At 44.7% G+C, this 18,019-nt stretch overlaps 1 protein-coding gene across 2 annotated transcripts in view; it reads right to left on the bottom strand.

The window, feature by feature from the left end:
* Nucleotides 1-466: 466 nt before the first annotated feature.
* The window catches only part of Egfr (epidermal growth factor receptor), a 48,342-nt gene continuing 30,789 nt past the window's right edge, over nucleotides 467-18,019 (bottom strand). Inside the window, exons 1-6 of one of the 2 annotated variants that reach the window (XM_002050681.4) lie at nucleotides 15,421-16,816; nucleotides 5,673-5,895; nucleotides 4,414-5,594; nucleotides 4,217-4,349; nucleotides 1,928-4,151; nucleotides 467-1,858 (exon numbers count right to left, since the gene is read on the bottom strand). In XM_002050681.4, coding sequence (XP_002050717.1) covers nucleotides 1,625-1,858; nucleotides 1,928-4,151; nucleotides 4,217-4,349; nucleotides 4,414-5,594; nucleotides 5,673-5,895; nucleotides 15,421-15,742 — 4,317 coding nt within the window. In that variant the 5' untranslated portion in view covers nucleotides 15,743-16,816 and the 3' untranslated portion in view covers nucleotides 467-1,624. Of the gene's footprint in view, nucleotides 1,859-1,927; nucleotides 4,152-4,216; nucleotides 4,350-4,413; nucleotides 5,595-5,672; nucleotides 5,896-15,420; nucleotides 16,817-18,019 lie in introns of those variants that run through there. The other variant, XM_015173609.3, reaches the window with a different exon arrangement.

Genomic DNA, 18,019 nt, shown 5'->3' with positions numbered 1-18,019 from the left:
ACATTTTTACAAGAATTTTGCAAAAATACCAGGCGAACAGAAATGACTAACAGGTAGATGGACAGAAAATTTCCGCGGAGATATGTCGTTTCAAAACGACATAACTCCGCCATGATAATAGTTTTGTGGGAATATGTCGTTTTGAAACGACATATCTCCACCGCTCTAAAAACAACATTTTTACAAGAAATTTTGTGAAAACAAAATTTCGTTGCATACGCGCACGGGGCAAGCCGTTAAATTTCAAATGCAACCAACCGCCGAGCTAAAATGCTCGTTATATTTAAAAAAGGTTAAAAAATCTATCTACTTAAAATCTTCAGATTTTGAAACACAATTAAAAAAGACGTAAATTCTTCAAAAAGTTGCGAAAATCGGCGTTGCCGTATATAACAAATTGATAATAAATAGGCTGACTGGCAGCAGTTGCCCTTTGTCCTAGCGTTGAATAAAACATAATTAAGAATTTATTTTAAAATCGTTTTATTTACTCGTATATGCATAATTTTGCGTAGGTACTTGTAAACTAATTGCAATTAAATTAAATTAAATTAAAATTTATATGCCAAATTGTATATGTGTAAATATGCGTACAAGTTAAGCTGTTAATTGTATACAAATAAGTATTATAATCGCATTGATTGTGTATATTATTTACATATATCTTTGATCAATATAAAATAGACTAAACATCTTAAGATTATATTTCAGTTTCAACCTTAATGTGCCAACAAATTTTTCGAAATCTTTAGGAGAATTGCATAATCAATGCATGGCACGCTTGGGATTTATTGTTTTGTGTTTGTTTGTTTGCTTGTTAATCGTTTTTCTTGTTTTTTTTTTTTCGCAATGAAATCTGAACTATTTATCGAATTGATTTTGAAACTAGGCCCCAAAACTGTCTAAAGTAAGATCTGTGTGGCTATTCATAGAATTTAACAGTGGCCCACGAGTTTGTTCACAAGTAATTTAAAAAAATCTTAATTATAGAGAATTGCCTAGGAACTATATCACAGTTGGAGACTATTCACTAAAAGCCTATAACTCGTATTAGATATATATATGATATAGATAGATTGATAGATAAGATATTGTTGGATACGCTGCTTGAACTAGAAATAACTTTAGCTTAGTGGGGCGCCGCATGCAATACCGAAAAACCTGAACACAAGCCAAATGGATGAACTTGGGTTCAAGTTTCATTCTTGGCTTCTTCGCAGGGCTTCTAAGAAATGCACTATCGGTGTTTTGTTCTCGTAATTACATTGAATCTACAAGCGCTATATGAAAAAAGTACACAACTAGAGTTAAATAAGTATCTAGAGTTGTTCTTAAAGGGGGTGTGAGTGGGGGGAACTAAGTACGCTAGACTATACAATTATTGGAAGGGGGTTGTTTTTTACAACTACAGACGAATGGGTTTTGTTTTTGTATCTATGATAACAGCATTCAGAAGGCACACATCAGAGCAACTGCGTCCGCAACTGGCAACCGACAACTGGCGATGCCTCCCACAAGGCACTTGGGTACTACGTGGCAAGATTGATATCCAAAATTAACTCATTTCTTCTGGCAGTGTGTTCTCTCTTTCTCACTTTATCTCACTTCCTCTTTCTCTGTGCAACTAGACTCGCGTCTCCGTGCTGCGACTGCGCAGCAGTTGAAGCGGCTGCAGCTCCCGCTGCGTATCATTGTAGTACTCATGGTCGGAGCTGGTGGACTCGCTGCCAGGCATTTTCACCTCCATGGTGCCGGGCACACCCGCAACGGGTATGCCAATCGTCTGTGTGGGCATCGGCGCCTCCCCAGCGCTGAGTGCGTTCAGCAGATACTCCGGATTGTCGACGCTAACGGGCACCTGGTTGTGGGACAGAGCAAGAATTGGATTAGTATTCGCCTGTTTATTATATTCCCATCGTTTACTTACGCCAATGACATCGATGTAACCGGTGGCTGCGGCTGTGGCCATGTTGTTGTTGGGATTGTTGCTGTTGTTGTTGTTGTTGTTGTTGTTGCCGTTGGGATTACCCTGTCCCGTGGGCATCAAGTAGTCATCCTCGTCAACCGGCAGGTCAAGGCGCAGATTTCCCACGCCGACTTCGCGTGCATTGGAATCGGTTTCATCGTCGCCGCCGATGCCGCCGCTGTTTGAGTTCTTGTTGCTGGGATCTTTGCAGTAGCGATTGAGTTTGGGTATCTCATCGGTGCCGTCGGTGCGATGGCTGGGACCCGGTGCCGCCTTTGGCTGCAGATAATCGTCCGCCTCGACCATGGGCTCCGAGCCGTCTGTGGTGGGCGCCAGCTTGCGTATGAGATCCTTCTCGTCCTGGCTCGTATAGGCGGGCAGGCGCGTGAACTTGTCGCCGGGTATGGCCAGATAGCGGCCCGGATCGCGTGCGAATTCGGCAAACACATTGGTCAGTTGCTTGAAGGGCGGACGCAAGTCGGCGTCCAGCTGCCAGCAGGAGAGCAGCGTGCAATAAATGTCTAGGGAGCAGATCTCGGGCTGTTCCAGCTTCAGGCCCATCTCGATGAGATCGGGTATATCCTTTGCGAGTATATTCTCGTGGGGTCGCTGGCCAAAGGTCAACAGCTCCCAAATGGTCACGCCGAAGGCCCACACATCCGACTTGCTGGAGAAGACGCGATGCCTGATGCACTCGAGGGCCAACCACTTGATGGGCATCTTGCCGCCAGCTGCTTTGTACTCATTCGAGTCCAGACTCAGCAGCTTGGCCAGGCCGAAGTCCGTGATCTTCACCAGGGAGGGCGTCTGCACCAGCACATTGCGTGCGGCCAGATCTCGATGCACGAGGCGCCGCTCCTCCAGATAGGACATGCCCTTGGCTATTTGGGTGGACCAGTTGAGCAGCGCCTTAGAGCCAATCTTGTCGCGATTATTGCGCACATAGTCGAGCAAGCAGCCGAGCGGCATCAGCTGTGTTATGAGCATCATTTGCGAGGACATGCAGACGGCCAGCAGCTTGAGGAGATTGCCATGCTCCACGGTGGCCATGGCGTAAGCTTCGTTAAGGAACTCCTGACTGGACTCGGCGCCAGATGTCTTGAGCAGCTCCTTAATGGCCACGGGTATCTTGACATTCTCGCCCTCTGGCACCCAGACGCCCTTGTAGACACGCCCGAAGGCACCCATGCCCAGGACGCCGCCTTTGCGCAGCTCCGCGTCCTTGACAATACGCAGCTTGCTGAGATTGGCGCCAATGTTGGAGGGGCGCAACGGTTCCGAGTCCTCGCAGCCGAAGAACACCTTGGCCAGGTCGTCCGTTTCCTTCTTCTCCTGTTGCTTCTGCCGGCAGATGTAGATGATGACACAGAGCACGCAGATCACGGGTATAAAGACGGCCACAAAGATGATGATAATCATGTTCACATTCAGGCCGGCGGTCAGCTTGGAGCCACGCGGCGGACTGGACGCACAGTGGGGTCCGATGAAGTGCGACTGATAGTTGACATGCGGCAACTCCGGCGGGCACTTGGAGGTACAGTTGAACAGGGTCGAATTGTCGTACACCTCGCTCTCGGCGAAGAGCTTGAAGTTACGGCAGGCCAGGCAGTCCTCGGAGCCGGGTCCAGTGCAGCCCTTGCACTCCGGATGGCACTCGAAGCACTCGCGCTTCTCCTCGTCCGCATAGTGATCCGCCGGGCATTCGTCCTCGCACTGCTCGCGTCGCTTGTAGCCGGCGCACTTGGAGCACACCTGCTCATGGAAGCCGTAGTTGGTGCACAGCTCGCAGCGCGGATGGCACTTGCGGCAGATGGCCTTGCCGGCCAGCGGCTTGAGCGAGCCCTGCTCCTGCGGATGCACATACTCCCAGTAGTAGCCGTCGGGGCATTTGTCATCCTTGCGCAGGCAACGCTCCACCGTGGCATCCGCATTGATAATGGCCAGATTGCACGTGTTGCAGGCGCCGTGTCCAATCGTATTGTTGGGTCCCGTGCAGCCCTCGCAAGTCTCGTGGCACCTGCGGCAGATGCCAAAGTCCGAGTACTTGTTCTCCGGACAGACGGTCACGCAATGCTGATCGTCGCGCACATGGACGCACTCGTCGCAGTGCTCGGCGCCGGGTCCCGAGCAGGTGCGGCACTCCGGATGGCACTTCTTGCAGGTTTTCGCATCGAACTGGTAGGTTCTGTGAAATAAAAGAAGAAGGCGTTAGCAAGATTGACAAGCTGAATGGGTGAGTTGGACACTTACTTGGTGACATTGCGACAGTCGGCGATGCAGGTGCCATTGTAGTTAAAGCTCTTGCAGTTCAGACACTGGTCCGGGCCGGCGCCCCAGCAGCCGTCGCTGTTGCATTGATCCGAGCAAACCTGACGCGCCTTGCCTGCGGGGTGAAAGAGATTGACTTAGACCCGAAAATTCAATTGCTTGGATAAGCAGCTACTTACGGCACTCGGAGGTGTTTAGGTTCTCGTTGATGTACTGCATCTGATCGTTGGACTTCTGCACCGTCGACCAGCGTATGTTGCTCACGTAGCAGAGCTTTTCGTTGTGCTGGATGACAATGCTGCCGGAGTTGATGCGCTTCAGATTGCGAAGCTCCAGGCTGGAGAGTGAGGACTTGACAATCGAGAGCGCGGCAAAGAAGCTCTCCATGAGCTGACGGCCGTGAATGACCTCCAGATTGCGAAAGTAGGACAGATTCTTGAAGTGCTGATGCACACCCTCAATATTCAGATAGCCCGTGATCTCTTTCACCGTGGAGAACACCTCCAGGCGGTCGGGATGCATGGGTATATAGCGTGCGCCCATCGTATAGTTCGAATTGATGTCCTGGTAGCCGGAGAAGGTCTGATCCAAGACACGTATATTGCCCTCAATGACGGTGCAGTTCTTGAACGAATCGATGTTGCCCGAGTTGAGAACTGGCACGCCGGGGCAGGTCTTCGGGCAGGGCCCATTGCAAGCCACGCACTCGCCATCCTTGGCCATCTTGTCGGAGGGACAGCTGCGCACACAGGCGCCGTTGTCCTTCAGTAAATGGCCGGGACACTCGCGCACACAGGTCGCACCGTAGGCGTACTTGCCCTCGGGATTCGCCTCCAGCTCGTAGTTGGTGGGATTGTATTTGCGCATGGGCGGGCACTCCTCCTTGCAGACGCCATCGTCAAAGAAGTTCTTACACGCAATGCAATCCTTCTGCGTCGGTCCCGTACAGCCGCCGGCGCAGAACAGATGACAACAGTCCCTCGGGCCCTGGCCAAAGCAACGACCCTGGGCACACTGTGGGGCGCAGTTGATTTTGCTGAACTTCTGGCAATTGTGCGGTCCCTCGCCCCAGCAGGCGCCTCGCTCGCAGGACGGGTCGCATTTGGGGCATGTGCGCTCCTCGGCGGTAAAGTTGTACGTGTAGTTGTAGTGATCGTTCACCCCGGACAGGATCTCGCGCCAGACAATGGAGCGCGTGTGGCACAGATTGTAGTTGCTGAAGAAACCCACCCAGCCCTGCAGTATGTCCCGCAGCTCGGGCATCTCCAGCGTGTTCATCTTCGAGTACGCGGCAAACAGGGCATACTTCGCCTCGTCGACAGTTAGGCTGAACAGCGTGCGGCCGCGTATGATTTGAAGTCTGCAAGCAAACGGACATTGGAATCAGGTTAGTTTCCCGTACTTCCAGAAAAAAGCCTCGGTGACCTTCTCGACTTACTTTGGAAATATCACTTTGGTCACGTCCACATGACTGATCAGTATGTAGCCCGTCACCTCGCGTATGTTGGCCAAAAAGCTGAGATCCAAATTGGGATCCTGCAGCCAGGTTAGCTCCAGATTGCCATCGACGTAGGTGCAATTCGTGTAACGATCGCGCAGATTGCGATAATGATGATCCCGATTCGAGGGCACAGACAGGCGACTCTTGGTGCCAATACAAACTGTAAGGAAGACGCAAGAGTTAAAATTTAGCTAAGATGAATTTGAGTTGGTTTAAGGAACATTCCTTTGATTGGGCGGGAGAAACAATTTATATAGGTTGACTTAAAATAGATTGGAGCTTAGAGCTAAATATTATTTGATAGAGGAAAACTCGATATAGATTCGTTTTCTGCCCGGATATAGGGTAGTTAGCGTAAGTTTCAATTGGCTGCGGTGAATTTTGTTAAGAAAAATTAGGTCGCCACATGGCTGGGGCCAGAGGGAAAGTAAAGACATTTCATGCTTGATTTCAGCGGAACAGCGCATTGTGTGTGGGCTGTGTTTAATTTTGAGAGGTTGTCTAATTAGAGCCAGAGGTAGGTGTTGAATTATGTGCTACAGGTGAATGCAAATGCTAAGAAATTAAAATTAAAATCAAAATGAATTTCGTTTGAATTATAAACGGAAATAGCAGAGCTGGAGCTGAGCGCAAGTTTGTTGCCTAAGTCTTTTGTATTTAACGCTCGGAAGCAATGAAAACAACTTAAACAAAAAGTTAAATAACAACAACAAAACAAGTGGGCGCTGCCAAGTCGCAGTTCAGTTGGCGTTTTCAATAATTAGCAGCCCACGCAGACTCAGACCCAGACTCAGATTCAGAGTCAGAGTCAGAGGCAGAGGCAGAGTCAGAGACGGGCCCGACTCCGACGGTCGGCTGTTATCATTAGTCAGCGACCTGTTTTGGCTGCCAGCCTAAACAGAGACGTTTCGTGTGCATCTCCCAGCATTTGCATGGCCAACTACTAGGCTGATTATATTCTATGAAAGGGCTACGTGGGTCGCGGTACGGGTCGTGGTACGCGGCCGTCCGTGTGGGCCGCAAAAGTGTGCCATGTGTCGAGAGACAAAGCTGGAGCTGCAGTTCGAAGACATAGACACCCACTTGCTGTGGCCCACGGGCAACGGGCACGCCCACCACTTACTCGGCTAATTATCGAAAAGAAGAAAAGAGAAGAAAAAACAAATATCGATAGCCATAAATATTGCGCATTTTATTGATTTCGTTTCGTGGAACGGCAGCACGTAAAAGCGAAAAAATTTCAAAATAATTATGAAGAAAGATTCGCAACGAAATATTGGCAGAAATATTTTGTTTGTCGCCAAAGCGAAATGCGAAATGCGAAATTCTTGAGTTTGCCTGGGAAACGTACAAAAAAAAAAAAGAAGACAAAAACTTAAATGCCTGCAGTTATGCGCCGCAATGCATGCCGCGGGCCCAACAACACACTGGACCAGGCTTAAAAGACAACAACAACAACAACAACAGCGGCAACAACAACAGCAGCAGCAGAATAAAAGGTGAGGCTGCAGTTGACATTGGGACCTGGGTCCCGAAGCGGCGCACATTGATCAAAAGCGCGGCTGCTGGCAAATCGAAGCGCAAAAATTTTCGTACAAATTCTTGGCCTTTGTTTTTGTCCTCAACTGTTGCTGCTGCTGATGATGCTGGCACGAACAGTGAGAGAGAGAGGGGGGAGAGGGAGGGAGCGAGAGCCGCTGGCCAGTCTACTCTTTTGCCATTTCTCATGCCGAACGCCGCATGAAACCCTTTTCAAGCCGAACTGCGACTCCGACTGCGACTGCGGCTTTATCGCGCACAATTTATCAGCAGAGTTTTTCATGTTGCTCCTTGCCTGAAACTTAAGACACGAACTGCGAGCGGCAGCAGCAGCAGCTGGCGGTGGGGCTGTGGCAGGGGGGCATGTTTCTTGTGAAATGCCTCAGAGATGTTGCATATGCGATTTTTCTTTGCGCTGCGGACACGCCCGCATTAACTGCCTCTCTCTCTCTCTCACTGTTTGTGTGTGTTTGTGTGTGTGCTTGGCTGTGGCAAAAAGGCTAATTTGTAATCCTTAGGCTAAGCGTCGCGACGCTAATGAGCGACCGACTCTTTCCCTCTCTCTCGCTCTTAATCTGTGCAGCTATCTCCGTCTGGCAACAAATCCAAGTCATAATTCAAGCGATGTGCTCATTAAAACAAAAGACTTAGGCAACGAACTTGAATGTACTATAACATTTAGCAGCTAAGTGGGGTAGAGCGGGGCGAAGGGGGCCTCATTGTATTTGTTTATCGATTGTATTTGCTTAGCCATCAACAGAACAAAGAAGATGATGATGATGACGACGACGACGACTCGTCTTCAACTTCGCCCTCTGCCCCGGCCCTAGCTAGCCCCCTCCCCATGCCCCTGCCACTGCCACAACGTTAACCCCTTCGTTGTATTGCTGACGCGCTGATTAATAGACCCAACCGCATTCCAAGCTTCGCTGTGCTGACTTTCTAAATATTGTGTTTTTCTTCGACTCGGCTTCGATCTTTTTGCTGCTGGTGAAAAGGCCACAGCGTGTTGGCAAGCGGGGCGGGCTAAGGGGGGGCGCTGAGGCTGAGGCTGAGGCTGAGGCTGCACGACGCATTTTCGTGTGGCAAGTCAAACGGCTGCATAATCGATTTGAATGCTGCAACGACTAGAACTTGAGAGGGAGAGAGAGTAAGTCTAGGCAAGGAGCAGCAGACTCCAAACTCGAGACTCGAGTCACAGTTCTCGCTACTCGCTTCTCTCGCTGCTCAGTTCTCTGTTTCAGACATGAGACTCGCTTAGCCGGTTCTGTCTGTGTGCTGTTGTTGTTGTTAATGTTGTTGTTGTTGCGCACGTTTATGTGCCTCGCCCCGCTGCGTACCTCTTCATCATCAACAACATCGTCTTCAGCTTCGTCTGCCGCTTCTTGTTCTTTTTCCCTCGAGCTGTCTGCTGTGTCTGTGCGTGTGTGTGTGTGTGTGTATTTGTGTGTATTTTCATTTCGTGGAAAAGATTTTTAACTCTGTGGCCGAACCATCTGGATTGCTGAGTTGTACCTTTGCCTAAGGCTACAACAACAACAACAACGGACCATAGATTCTTGTTGTTGTAAAATAACAAAAGATTTAAAAGGGCATTAAGCATGCTTTGTTTTTTACCTACATAGAATTTATGTTTGCTCAGCATGCCCCATAGCCCCCCCACCTCCCTTCACCATAGCCTTTTAGTGGGCAGATTCTGATCAACAAAATTACAAGGCGTCGGCCGTTATGGCCGCAAGCTGTTGCCACAATTCGAACTGAGACACAAGTACATTGATCTCTGAACAAAAAAAAACAAAGCTGCGGTGAAAGTTCGTCATATATCGAACTATATATTTATATATATATATATATATATATATATATATATGCAGATGCAGCGCCATGTGCCGCCATGTGATTAGGTGTCACAGATTAGCCGTGCGCCTGTGTGTGTTTGTTGTGGCAACAATTTTGCAGTTGCTGTGGCAGCTGCCCCGCAACGTTGCCACATAAATAATTCATAACTGTTTTGCGACAATTCAGTCGCGGCACGCGTTCAATTTACAATGAAATTGTGTAAAAGTGCGCTTAATAAATTCATTTGCGACTGCCCATTAAATACACGCAGCTCATTATGGGTAAACCCGCACCCCCTCCCCCTCTTCATCACCGCAGTCGCCCCTCCTTCTCCTCCTTCTCCGTCGCTGGCCACAGGCCAAGCGGCAACTGCGCTGATCTGGCGCTTGGTTACGTGCGCGGATTTCGCAAACAATTCTGCGGCGCGGCAACTTTCTTTCATAAGTGGTTGTTGTTGTTGTCAGTTGTTGCCCAGTTGCTGTTGTTGTTGTTGTTGTTGTTGTATTCTATGTCGTGGCGTCACGAAGACAAAGGCAAATAAGCGCAACGAGCTGCGGCCAAGCTGCAAATCTTTCGCAGAAAACGCTGCAAGCGCATCTTCAACAAATTTGCAGCGCCAGATCATGCAACACAGCAACAAAGCACCGCGACAGGGCCAAAAACAAAACAACAAAAACAACAACAAGAAAAACAGCTAAGAAGCTAAAGACCTCAAGCCACAAAATGCTGGCCCTGGCTTGAGGTTTGCTGCGCTTTTTGTTGCCCATTTCGTGTTCGATGCGCGTTCATTTAGTTTTGAGCACAACAATTGGGCGCAGGTCGTGCCTCACGACAACAACAACAACTGCGAGTGGAGGCAGATGCTGCAGCTAAACAATGCGGCCATTAGATAAGCCCGCCGATTGCACCGATTGAGCCTTGTGCAAAGTCCAAGCGAGAGAAACCGCCAGCAGCAAAGCTCAGCTCCAAAGCTGGTTTAATGAGCACGCCCTGGCGCTATTTTTGGTGCCAAGTCGAATGCTGGACTCAAAGCATATTCAGTACATCAACATTTTAGCTATTTTTAGGCATAGAACCAAGCGCACAGCCAACAAATACGTGGGCAGAGGCACAGTGGGGTCGAGTCAAAAAAAAAAAAAAAAACAACATTTACAAAATATCAATAAATCGAATTTAAACAAAAAATAAAAGAAAGAATGTCCTTACAAAGGACTCTCTCTCTAACAAAAATTGACAATGTCTGCTGCCTTTAAGAAATTATGATTTTGGCAGCGAAAACGTGCTTGGGTCCCACTGTGCGTAGTTCGTATCTGCGGAAGCTGTTGTTGCTGCTGCTGTGGCTGTGACTGTGACTCTGGCTGCTGCAAGTTTCGAAATCGAAACGCCCACACAGAAAACAACAACAACACAAAGAGCAGACTGTAGCTGTGCCTAGCTTTTAGGGTGGACCACAACAGCAAGACACAGCATTTTGTAAAGCGACAATTGAGAAAAAGTTAAAGTGCAGTCTCCAAAAGTTGTCAAGAAAAAGTGTCGTAAAATGTGTAAATTCAAGTGTGTGTGTGTGTGTGTGTGTTTGTAAGCAGAGAGCAAACAAAAGAGAGCAGAGCGAGAGCGAGAGAGAGAGCTGAGAGCTGCGCAGTCGCAGCAGCCAGCGCAACGCTTGCAACTGAGCTCTGCGTCTAGCTGTGTCTGTGTGTTTGTTGTGTGTGTGCGCGCGTGTGTGTGTGTGGGTTTAGAAAACCAGTATTTTTATAAAGACTAGGTACTGCGCACTCTATACTATAGTTGGCTTGGCTAAAACTAACTAACAACAACAACAACAACAAAACTGGCATTAAAGTTCAACAGCTCAAAAATATAAAAACTTGCAATTGACGTTTTGCAGTTTATTTTCATATTTTCAGTATATATGATGTCTTAATCGGGAATTATAGAAATGCTATGCAAACTAGGCAGCACACAGCTGCAGCTACACACACACACACAACACACACACACACACACACAGTTACAGTGAGCGCGTGCCTGACGCTGTAATTAGCCAGAGCTTACAGCATTTTATGGGGCTAGCTCTCAGTGGATGCTGTTGTTGTTGTTGTTGTTGTCGGCACACTATGGAATGTGGTTTTTCAAGCACCAACACACACACACACACACACACACACACACACACACACACTCGCACACTCGGCTAGAGTTACAGGCAAAGCGCGCTTGTGAGACCTTTCAGTTCGGCTAGAACAGAGCGCATTGGCTCTCAAATCTTGGACTGGCCAAAAGGCATTCGAGTGCAGCCCCAAAGCCAACAATAAACAAAGAAAGCATAGCAACAAAGCAATAACTATTTACAATTACCTCAAACATTTTTAGTGCCCATGAAAATGAAAAGAAAATATGCCAAAGTTGTCAAAGAATGTTCACTTTTGCGGATAACTCAAAATTGGTTTCTCTCTGCCAATTGCAATTTGGTTGCCAAATTGGTTTTCGCTAACTAAAATTAGTTAAGTATTCACTTTACTTAAATAGAAAACTGAGATATGCAAAGATTATACGATACTTATGATATAGGCAGCACTTCAAGAAAAATAAGCCAGACCCATTGTTTGTCTATTCTGTATGGCTTACACAATAACAAACTAAAGTCCACTTATGAGACTTGTATCCCATTTTACTTTACTTTAGAAAAGGCCAAAATAAATATTATGCACATAGGATCGTGGGTTGATTGCTTCTTGATTTCCTTTTATTGGATCTATGTGATAGTGTCTTAAAGTAAGCATATTAATGCAATTATTCAATGAACATCGATCTCAAAAGTAAAATTCTGTTAACTAACATATTCTTCCACTGTTAAGGCGAGCTGCGTATGTTAACTGCTTGTTTTGGGTGAAATAGCTTTGAGCTGTGTTTACTTTAAAGTTTCCCGTATCGAATCAATGTAAATATAGTTATGTTCTGCTGCCCCAATATTTGTAGTTATTGCAACAATAATGCCCGTTGTCCTCGTTAGTTTTGCTGTTAGGGATCGCATTCGGTATTTATTTTCTATATTGCACGTGCGGCTCTTGGCCTGGCATTTATTTGCATATTTGTTGCAGCTGTGCTTATTTACAGCCACGACGACATGTCATAAAATCGCCAACCGCTTGGCCCGACTCCGACTTTGTAGCTGTGCAAAATATATATATATATATAATAATATGGTGGCAGCAGGGCTACAGATTCTACAGAACCGACAACTGGGCCCCCAAAGGGCACTCAAACAATTGCCAATTGGTGTTGGAGACCCTAGGGAAGACATTTGCGTTATTGAATGCGGCTTATCGGAGGCAGCGGCAATATTTATGCCCAACTTCTTATCTGGCCATATCCGGGAAAGAGAATACAAGCATTAAGCTGGATCCATTAGCATACGGCATTTGTGTAACTGGCGATAGCCCCAACTGTTATCTAAATATTTGTTCAATTGCGGTCCGGGGGCTACATTTATTAATTTGCAGCTACAAGATCACTGAATATCGACAACGAGGGGGAACGGAGGCGAATTGTTAACATATTTGCCCGCCAAATGCAAATATTTGCACCAAAGTATTGCGCAAACAAATGTTTTGCTTAAAGATACAAACAAAATAAATGAGAAAAAAAAATAATAATAAAAACGCGCAATACGCTTTTTGCTATTACTTTTCGGGCCACAGCAACTTGGGGCAGGGGCAACCGTTTATAATGTTAGATAATATTAGAATACGAAAAGGTTTTTGTAAGCTAACTGTTTCTGGATCTTAAGTGGAAAGGCAGAATATGTTGGCTGTACACAAAAAGAAACCTTGAATTCAAATTGTTTCCTATTCACAAGAGGAGAGTTTAAATATAGTTAGGTTCATTATCTAAAATCTATTTTAGATCAATTTTGTGTCAAGACTTAGTGCTTTTAATAATTTTAAAAAATTTTCATATAACCTGTTAAAGCTCATCTTTTATCGAGTATAAAACTCAATATTCGAATTGTTGAAAATTATTATCAATCAAGTATTAATATCTATTCAATATTAAATTAAATTATAAATAAACATTATTAGAGCCATAAAACGCAATTAAAAAACTATTCAAATTAATTTTTTTTGCTTTAATTCTAACTTTCAATCAAGTTATTCCCTTTAAACATAAAAAATTAAAAAAAAATAAAATCATAAAATCAGACAAACGTTTTCTTTCTTTTCCGTATTCCAAATTCATAATATTCCAGTGAGATACTTTATAAAACAATTCTCAAGTTTCAAAATGCAATAAAAAAAAAAAAACTTAAAAAAGTTATAAAACGATATTGATATTTGGGATCAGCTGCCATTAGAAAGCTTGATAAAGTTGTCAGACTCCAAATAAACATATTTAAACAAATAGAGCAGTAAAAAATGGTTATAAAAATGTTTAACAGTTAACGGGTTAGCGCTTAACGATCTGAAAAGCATATTCAAACTCATATCTAGCTGTGGCAATAATCATTTTAAATATCGTTTACATATTGAGCTGCCCTCGTCTGTTGGCTGTTATGGGTTCTCATTAATTTTCGAGCTGGGCAAAAAGCAAACGCGATACTCGCGGGTTGCGAGTCGCGATACTTGCGATGTCAACAAATTAAGTCGCCATTTTAGTTGGAAATTGTGTCGCCCATTTGTTGTTGCTGACAAAGAGAAATGGCGAATTTGCTTAAAAGTGCAACAGCAACAACTGCAACAGCAACAACTTTAACTGCAACAACAAAAACAACAACAACAACAATGTCAACGCGTCGTATGCGCAACAGCAGCAGCAAAAATTGAGTTTCGAGTTGGTTACGAAATGCGCACAAACAGTGGAAATTCTTACAGGGTTTTGTGTTTGTAGAACGGATTGATAATAAAAGTACAATAATAAGTTAAAGTTAGCTACGCACCAGCACAGTGGCGGGTGCGTTTGGGAGTTGGGGGGGTCGAGCGCCCAAGTCAAGAGGTTGAGGCCCGAGCAACGGCCAACTGGGCACAGGTAAAAGGTATGAAATGCCAACAAGGGCCCAAAACAAAAAAAAAATTGAAACCCAAACCATAACCAAAACCAAACATTGGTGCACTGCAGCACGTACGATAAGATAAGCGGAGCTGCATATCAAGTACACACACACACACAGATACAGATACAGACACAGATACAGATACAGATATGAGTCGAGGTAAATACGAGTATTTTTTGGGTATTTTTGGGGGGCTGCAGTTGCACTTATTCGGGCCAAATGTCTTGATATGATTATGATATATGAGCAGGCAAATCTACATAAACATCAGGCATATAACATCATGATGGATGCACACATGTGTGCACATGACTGATGTGAGAGAGTGTGACAAAGCTGGAAATAAACTATATGCATATGTATATATAAATATACATTAAACAGGTTCAGCTTGAAGTTTGTTGTTCTACTGCATGAATAGGAACGCATTCAATTATAATTATTTTCAATATCCATTGGCGACCTTGATCAAGTTGTGTTTCCCAACTGACCGAGTCATTAAAGCAAATAAATACGACATGGTTCCGGGTTCAAATGCCCAAAGGGATTTAAGTAGCCTTTAGTTTCAACCAAGTTCGTTTATAAGTTAAGTAAGCTGATCTTTCGTGGAAACTGGCTTGAAATGAAATATTATACTTATAGAAATATATTCTTCACTTATTCCTCTTATTAATATGGATTTGTCATATTTTGAGGTCTTGTTTGTAGATTCAAACCCGTCGCTTGTTTTCTCAATTTTAAACATCTTTCTAATCTTAAGAGATCAATAATGAAATACAATTTGATTTGATAAGATCTACTAACAAATTGTTATTGACAGTAGAAGCTCATCAATAGCCTAATAATATTATTTGAATGTGGTATTGTCTCAGCCGAAGGCCGAATTTGCCACTACTATTCAAAAAGTAAGATTCAAAGCATTTAGTATTTGTAAATATAATAAAAGAGATCATCTTTTAAAAAGTATGGCTTAATATTCGATATTTGTAATTATAGTTCAAGGCTTGCGCAGCAAACGCTGTCCATTATATTAACAGCACACTGTTAACATAGACTTAACATGCCACGCACTTTAAAAAATATAGCTTAGTATTCCTTTTTTTACATTTATATATATATATATATTTGCCCAATGGACAGAACATTCTATTAACAGCACATTGTTAACATTGCATTAACATGTCCCACAAATGTTAAACATTCTCTAAAGCATTCCATTTGACGCAATTCATTTCTTTGGCTTTGATTGACACTTACTTTTGCCTTTGGGAAACGTGTCCTTGTTGTGATCACCGACAACGCCACCGTTGGCCATGATGGCAGCGTTGCCAGCCGCTGCCGCAGCCGCCGCGGCTGCAGCACGCTCGTGTCCACCGCCGCCGCCGGCAGCACGATTGCGTGCACGGCCAGCAGCATTGCTGCGATAGGCATCCTGATGGCGCTGCTTGGCGTTCTGGCGCGTATAACGGTCCCGGGCCGCCGAGGCGGGCCACACGCAGACGCAGTGCGCCAGCAGCAGCAACAGCAGCGGCAGGCAGAGGCCGCTGCCGCAGCGCCGAAACAATTTGAATGCGCGCATCGCGCAGCGATTGCAACTGGGCCACAAATTCGTATTAAGATCGTGCGCCTAAGGCCAGTGACGTCATGAGCGTGTCTTTGTTAATTTCAGAAACTGGCAACAATTTTCAACTTTTTTAGCTGTGCTCGTTGATATTTTTTTAAACACTTTTTGCCGCTTTGCGCGTGTTGTTTTTCGCGTTGTCAGCTCAAAGAAAAAGCAAAATTTTGCTACGTTTTGCGTGCCAAAAATACAACAAAATTTACGAACTCTTTCACTGCGTTTTATTGTTGTTGTTTGTGTTGTTGTCGCTGCAATTGGTGTGCGTGTGTGTTGTGTATGTGTGTGTGTATGTGTGCATATGTAGCTGCTGCTGTATATGTAGCTGCTGCTTGTTTTTTTTTTTTTTTGTATAGGAACCAGTTTCACATTACGAAGGCTTTTGTTGTTGTTGTTGTAGCTTTTTGTTGCTGGCAGCTTTTCAGTTCTCTTTTTCGAGTTCGACTCGCACAGCTTTTGCTCTGAGTGTGTGTGTGTGTGTATTTTGAGGTTAGGGAACGCGCGCGCAGGCGCAGGCGCAGCCTTTTTAAAAGCTTAATGTAAAGCCTTTTGCTGTCGTTGTTGTTGTTGTTGTTGTTGTTGTTGTTGCTGTTATTGTTATTTGGCACAAACACTGAGCCATTTTCTGGCTAACACAAATAAAAACACACACAGCTGCAGCTGCACTTTGAGCCGCGTCTTTCTTGTCCCTGTCGCACCAATTAGCAGCGAAATCACAACAAATATATTTTCGAATATATATATATATTTCACTTAGCTGCTGCTTCTTCTTCTTCTTGCAGCACTCGCTAAACAACAGCTACGCGATAGATAGCTCTTTATTTGTTGTTATTTTATGCCCAAGTATTATATTCGATTAGCACTAAATTAGCGGCAAGTCGCGGCAACAGCGAAGGGGCGGGGGGCAGCGATGCGAGATACGAACTGCTACTTTTTAATATCGAGTGAATCGTTGCCTGGACTCGACTCTCGACTCTCGACTCTGGCAATTCGCGTCTGCGCAGCGTCACGTTGAACTCGAAACTGAAGCCGAAACAGACGTCGCGCAATGCACAGCGCAGAGCGAACAACCAACCAGCCAACACCAACACACACACACACATGCAAGCATAGAGTACTCACGGCGAGTTAGGTAAAGAGCGAAACGTCTATAAAAGAATACAGGTAAACGGCGTTGGTAAAAGGTGAGCGGCGAAGATCTCTTGGCGAAGATCAGGCAGACAAAACTAAAGCAAAGCAAAGCAAACCGAAGCGAGGCAAAGAAATGCTTCAACAGCCTGTTGCTTGTGCAGCTGCACAATAGATTTGTACACACACACATATACGCTCACACACGCACACACACAACAGCACACAGCTCGACTGGCAGGAGGCACACGAATGCTAGCTAGTGCAGCAGGCACAGGTAAAAACCAAAATGCAATGTAAGGCAATTTTATCTGAAAAGTCAGCCAAGTAATATAAAACTATGAGAATTTAAATGCCCCCCCCCCCCCCCCCCCCCCCCCCCACCCTTCTCCTGCAACAATTGCAATTGAATACCCTACACTTGACGGAGCCTAAAAGATGTCTGATCTAACTAAAAGTAACTAAAGATTGTGTTTAGATCGACTCGATTTAAGAATAATAACTTAAGCTATACATTCGACCGAGCATCTGGCATTAGACTTTGATCAGATATAATTGATTAATGTATTGTATGTCGGGATAAATATATCTCAATATTGTAGGCCTGCATTTCATTTCTTCTAATCATAAAAGTGTGATTTGTCATATGACACTTCTTATGATTTTATTTTATATAACTACGAGTAAAAAGTTTGGGGCAGGTATATCTTAAAATGATACATACATATTTATAAATCTGTGATTTTGTTAGATGCATATCTATTTATACATCTGCCAAATTGTTCGATTATATAAATAGAAATACGTATATGAATCATTCAGGAAATATCCCTATAAACTCTAGCGAGACTTCAAATCAAGGCTGGGAATATATAGAATACTATTGAGAATATATTTAGAGTACCCAAACTGAACAACGAGGAGCAGAGCTCCAATTCTGGAAAAATTTATAATAACATACAATAACATATTTATTATAAAATAAAATTCCCTTTGTTCTAAATTGTTTTCGATTTTCCCAAATATGGGTTTCAGCTCATTAAATAATTTGCCATATAATTGAATACCCCTATCGAGTGCATATTTGAATAGATCTCTACTCGACGCAAT

This window comes from Drosophila virilis, chromosome 5, assembly GCF_030788295.1.
Source record: "Drosophila virilis strain 15010-1051.87 chromosome 5, Dvir_AGI_RSII-ME, whole genome shotgun sequence".
Taxonomy (NCBI): domain Eukaryota; kingdom Metazoa; phylum Arthropoda; class Insecta; order Diptera; family Drosophilidae; genus Drosophila; species Drosophila virilis.
The sequence above is the reverse complement of the archived record's forward strand: the minus strand, read 5'-3'. Positions and strand labels throughout refer to the sequence as shown.